This window comes from Onthophagus taurus, chromosome 6 (assembly GCF_036711975.1).
Source record: "Onthophagus taurus isolate NC chromosome 6, IU_Otau_3.0, whole genome shotgun sequence".
Lineage (NCBI taxonomy): Eukaryota > Metazoa > Arthropoda > Insecta > Coleoptera > Scarabaeidae > Onthophagus > Onthophagus taurus.
In genome coordinates this window covers 15,148,571-15,154,607 of record NC_091971.1, presented here as the reverse complement: position 1 = coordinate 15,154,607, position 6,037 = coordinate 15,148,571, and the positions used below count along the sequence as shown (strand labels likewise).

Genomic DNA, 6,037 nt, shown 5'->3' with positions numbered 1-6,037 from the left:
TTGTGAAGTTTCAATGGGATTTTGTGGTTGTAAAAAAATTGAATTCAAGGTAAGTTTTTATCTTTTAAATGAGAAACAATAATGAAATGGATCATAAAGAAATCGATTCGTATTAAAAATGCTTTCTTAAGACTAATGTTGCTAAAATATAAAATAAAAATAAAATTAGGCCAAAAGGAGAGTCTACTTCAGCGGATCATGAAGCTGCAGAAAGATACCCCATGAAATTCAAAAATATAATCGGAGAAGGTGGATATCTGGCACAATAAGTTTTCAATTCCTTTTCTGGAAGCGTTTACCAAACAGAACGATAATATCAAAGGAATTTGATTATCCGTTCGAGACGATTCATAAAGAGTTCATAAGCAAAGATATCAAGTTTTAGAAATTTACAAAAACAAGCGACTCATACCTTGAAGTACTTTGTATAGTGGATGCAGTAAAGTTTGTTGTGGGCGAGCAATGTGTTACTAAAATTAATCAAATATCTCTCTCCAACAGTACAGTTTAAAGTTGCATTGAAGAAATGAGCAACGATATTTTAGCCACAGTCATATCTGAACTAAAAGACGCGCGGTGAAGATGTATTTCTCACTCTAAAACAGTTTATTGAGGAAAATGTGTAGTTATCGTGTGTGCTGACCAATAACAAGTACCCATTATGGAAGGTGTGCCATAATGGGTACTTGTTATGGTTGTCAAACATTCGTAAAATAAGTTGCCCCGCAATGCTTAACTCATCACTGCATGATACATCGATATGTCCTGGCTGTTAAGACGCTGCCTTCAAATTTCCTGAGCGCGTTCAACGACGTAATGAAAGTTATCAATCATATTCGGAGTAGTGCCACCAATTCGAGAATTTTCAAAATGTTATGACATAAAGTTGGAGCGAAATTTGATGCCAACACCGAAGTACGTTGGCTGTAAAGGGGAAATGTTTGAGATGCGAGAAAAACTAGCTTTGCTTTTTGACAATCATAAAACAGAAAAGGAGAAGAACTTTTGTACAAAAATAAAAGATTTAAGCATTTATCTCTATGTTGGCGTATTTGACTCACTTTTTCAGTGAAATTAACACTTTATATGTCTCATTACAAGGAAATATGAGCAATAGTCTGATAGCGCAAGATAATATTGCTGTTTTTTTTTGCAAAAACTAAAATTTACAAATGTAGAGTTCAAGTTGGTGACATAACGATGTTCACACATTTGTCCCAATCATTAAGTGCATACAACGAAAAAATATGCTATTTCACTGATTCCATAGTTTAGCACCTATCTTCTTTGATAATATTGGTTGAACCAATATTTCCTGGACATAGCGAACCGTCAAGTTTCATCCTGTATGCTGAGACTATTTTGTACAAATGAAGATGTTTCAGCTAAAGTTCAGTTTCTCGAACTACGCGAAGACAATACCTTAAATGTGGAATTCCAAAATTGTGACCTAGCTTTGTTTTGGACAAAAATGCAGAGCGAGTATTTTATATTACCTGACAGGGCTTTATAAGACCAAGCTGATGATATTCTCGAAGCTTCTGAAGATTCAGCGAAAAAATAGTAATAATTGGGTTCAATCTTGTTATGGATCTAGTCTTTATGACCCATTACTACGGTTTTATGTATAAAAAGTTTTTCTCCGTCGCTTTTAGTTTTTGAGTTATGACTGAGTTAATTTTCGAAAATCAACAATTTTGATATTTAATCGGTTTAGAGCTTATAAATAAAAAATGGTAATAATTGGGTTCAATTTTTTTATGGATCTAGTCTTTATGGTCCATTACTAAGGTTTTATATATAAAAAGTATTTCCCCATCGCTTTTAGTTTTTGAGTTATGATTTATGATTGAGTTAATTTTCGAAAATCAACAATTTTGAAGTTTAATCGATTTAGAGCTTATAAAGAAAAAATGGTAATAATTGGGTTCCATCTTGTTATGGATCTAGTCTTTATCGCCCATTACTAAGGTTTTATGTATAAAAAGTTTTTCTCCATCGCTTTTAGTTTTTGAGTTATGATTGAGTTAATTTTCGAAAATCAACAATTTTGATGTTTAATCGGTTTAGAGCTTATAAATAAAAAATAGTAATAATTGGGTTCAATCTTTTTATGGATCTAGTCTTTATGGCCCATTACTAAGGTTTTATGTATAAAAAGTATTTCCCCATCGCTTTTAGTTTTTGAGTTATGATTGAGTTAATTTTCGAAAATCAACACTTTTAATGTTTAATCGATTTAGAGCTTATAAATAAAAAATGGTAATAATTGGGTTCAATCTTTTTATGGATCTAGTCTTTATCGCCCATTACTAAGGTTTTATGAATAAAAAATATTTCCCCATCGCTTTTAGTTTTTGAGTTATGATTGAGTTAATTTTCGAAAATCAACAATTTTGATGTTTAATCGGTTTAGAGCTTATAAATAAAAAATGGTAATAATTGGGTCCAATCTTGTTACGGATGTAGTCTTTATCGCCCATTACTAAAGCTTTATGTATAAAAAGTTTTTCTCCATCGCTTTTAGTTTTTGAGTTATGATCGAGTTAATTTTCGAAAATCAACAATTTTGATGTTTAATCGGTTTAGAGCTTATAAATAAAAAATGGTAATAATTGGGTCCAATCTTGTTATGGATGTAGTCTTTATCGCCCATTACTAAAGTTTTATGTATAAAAAGTTTTTCTCCATCGCTTTTAGTTTTTGAGTTATGATCGAGTTAATTTTCGAAAATCAACAATTTTGATGTTTAATCGGTTTAGAGCTTATAAATAAAAAATGGTAATAATTGGGTTCAATCTTTTTATGGATCTAGTCTTTATGGTCCATTACTAAGGTTTTATGTATAAAAAATATTTCCCCATCGCTTTTAGTTTATGAGTTATGATTGAATTAATTTTCGAAAATCAACAATGTTGATGTTTAGTCGATTTAAAGCTACTAAATAAAGAACGGTTATAATTGGGTTCAATCTTTTTATAGAGCTAGTCTTTATGGTCCATTACTAAGGTTTTATGTATAAAAAGTTTTTCTCCATCGCCTTTAGTTTTTGAGTTACGATTGAGTTAATTTTCGAAAATCAACAATTTTGATGTTTAATTGGTTTAGAGCTTATAAATAAAAAATGGTAATAATTGGATTCAAACTTTTTATGGATCTAGTCTTTATGGTCCATTACTAAGGTTTTATGTACAAAAAGTTTTTCTCCATCGCTTTTAGTTTTTGAGTTAATTTTCGAAAATCAACAATTTTGATGTTTAATAGATTTAGAGCTTATAAATAAAAAACAGTAATAATTGGGTTCAAACTTTTTATGGATCTCGTCTTTATGGACCATTACTACGGTTTTATGTATAAAAAGTTTTTCTCCATCGCTTTTAGTTTTTGAGTTATGATTGAGTTAATTTTCGTAAATCAACAATTTTTATGTTTAATCGGTTTAGAGCTTATAAATAAAAAATGGTAATAATTGGGTTCAATCTTTTTATGGATCTAGTCTTTATGGTCCATTACTAAAGTTTTATGTATAAAAAATATTTCCCCATCGCTTTTAGTTTTTGAGTTATGATTGAGTTAATTTTCGAAAATCAACAATTTCGATTTAGAGCAGTAGTATCCACTAATTTTTGATCATTTTCGGGGTTCATTTTACATACTGTATATGGAAGTTTGCGTAATTTGGACGACCTATGGTCCAAATTATATGGTGTAAAACAAATTTGTAATTGCACGAATAAATTCTATTCTATTCTAAAACCAAAATTGTCTTAAATTTTATGACAGCGCGCCCGCTAGAAGGTTAAATTACAGTAAGCGATAGTTCGGCTTAATGCGTACAAAAGAACCGTTAGAATTTGTACTTTTTTTATTTTTTGAATGAAGTATTATTTTCTGTTAAAACATTACATTATATACACTTTTTTGCAACAATTGTACCTAAGTAGATAAATATACGCATTACTTGTTTACATGAACTTTACATCACATCCTGTATTCATTTCTATTAATAACTTTTTCATCCAAATTATTATTAAGAATCGACAAAGAAACCGCGTGATCTTAACCCCTTTTCCTAAGGGCGAAAGATAAGGTCTTATCTTCGCCATCCACGATTTTTTACTGTATATTATTATAAACTAAAAATTTCATTTTAAAAAAATTGTTTTTATTAAATAATTTTTCGACTGATAACAATAATAAGTGTTGCTATCCTTCCCTATGATCACCGACCTTTGGAAGTACTAATACAAAAAAAAACCTGTACAACAAACAATAAATTAACATTTCTGTTTACACAACAGAGATAAGTCAGGCTCATTTTTTCCTTCATAATTTTTTTGTTCCATAAGCTCCTTTCGTTCAATAAATGGAGAGAGAAACTTGTACCAATTAAAACCTTTTTGTCTTTTTAAATTTAAAACATCTAATTTTTAAATGCGCTATCATCAAATGCTTTCTCACAAAAATACTCCTTTTTTTCTAAATTTATTGCGTTTCTCTACTAAACTTTTATATCTTGTTTTAAATTTGAATTATTTTCTTTTAGAACATACGATACAATCTAACGATACATATCACCGTTGCTGCCAATGTTATACTACAATGCAAAATTTTTCTACGCGTATCATCTTTTCTAACTAAAACTGTAGGTGAACCAACATACAATGCGTTCACCTGTAATTTAGATAGATTTTGACGATCTCTTTCAACCTAAAAAACACAACCAAACATTTTTATACCTTTTAAATAATAAAACAAATACCTGATATTTTACACAATTATCAAATTGCCATGAAATTGTGTATAATGAGGTACAAACTGCAGAAAATACAGTAAACGGCAAATAAGTATATACACAATCAGGCCAAACAAAACCTAAAATAAAAATAATCACAATCTAATCTTATTAAAAAAACACTTTATAAATTATTTTAAACCTGTTACAATTGATGCTAAACCAGATACAACTGCAGTTTTATGTAAACAATTGCCCACAGTGATCCAACGAGCCGTTTCATCTCCCAAGGGATTAGGTTCAATAACAATAATATTACAATGAGCTTCTAAAGCTTTTTCAAGTTCCTGAGCAAAACGATCATGAGCAAATTCGCTGTCATATACTTCTCGAATAACGGCAAGTTGTGTTGAATAGATGCTGCAAAATGTAATAATTAAAATTCAGCGACCGTTTAATTTGTTTTTTATTATCTTTTTGATTGATTTATTGTTATTAATAATTATTTTCTTACCGGTCTCCGCCTGCATCCATTCTGTTAATAAATACTTTGTTAACTTTCCCTTATCTTTGTTTTCTTTCTATTTTTACCGGCAATTCTTCCTTGACTAATTTAGCGAATTCTCTTAACCTTAAAGGTTATGTCAAATCAGTCATACCAACATATTTTTGTTACTAAATTAATTACTGGCGAAAATTTTAAAAATAAAACGATTTTTTGTTTTCATTTATGTATTTGTTATTAATTTATTAACAATAAATACTAAATGTGTATTTCGAAAAATAAATAAAAACTAAATACATTAAATAGATAAAATAGATTCATTTGTATCAGGCACACGTATTAATCTGGTGTGGTAACCATCAAATTTAACGATATTTTTAATTATTTTAACAAATTAAACATTAAAATTTTGTTTATGAGTTACGCTTGATATTTAACTTTCAAAATGAAGAGACGTTATGATTTACTGCTTAAAAAATGAGCTATTTATACTTAAAACCTGGCATTAGGTACATACCATCATAATTGACACAAGTCAGTACAGTGGTACAAGTGATACAATAAAGTCTGCAATAAAGTCCACATACAGCCCGGAAAATGATAATATCTCAGAAATTTTTTAACAAAACCTGTAAGAAGTCCATATTATTTCCATATTTTATATAAAAACTATTCAAATAAGTTATTATTAATCAAAAGGAACACAAAACATAATCATATCTTTAACTCAAAAAAGTTTACATACAGTCCTAACAAAAAAGTCTAGTGTCCGTTATAGCTCAATAAAAATATACAAC

At 29.2% G+C, this 6,037-nt stretch overlaps 1 protein-coding gene across 1 annotated transcript; it reads right to left on the bottom strand.

Moving 5' to 3' along the window:
* Window positions 1-4,143: 4,143 nt before the first annotated feature.
* LOC111414711 (Transmembrane protein Pmi) lies at window positions 4,144-5,392 on the bottom strand. The gene is made up of 4 exons (XM_023046140.2): window positions 5,250-5,392; window positions 4,938-5,155; window positions 4,763-4,875; window positions 4,144-4,710 (listed from the first exon to the last, which is right to left on the bottom strand). Exons 1-4 carry the CDS (start codon window positions 5,267-5,269, stop codon window positions 4,543-4,545), a joined length of 519 nt encoding a protein of 172 aa, XP_022901908.1. The 5' UTR covers window positions 5,270-5,392; the 3' UTR covers window positions 4,144-4,542.
* Window positions 5,393-6,037: the final 645 nt, after the last annotated feature.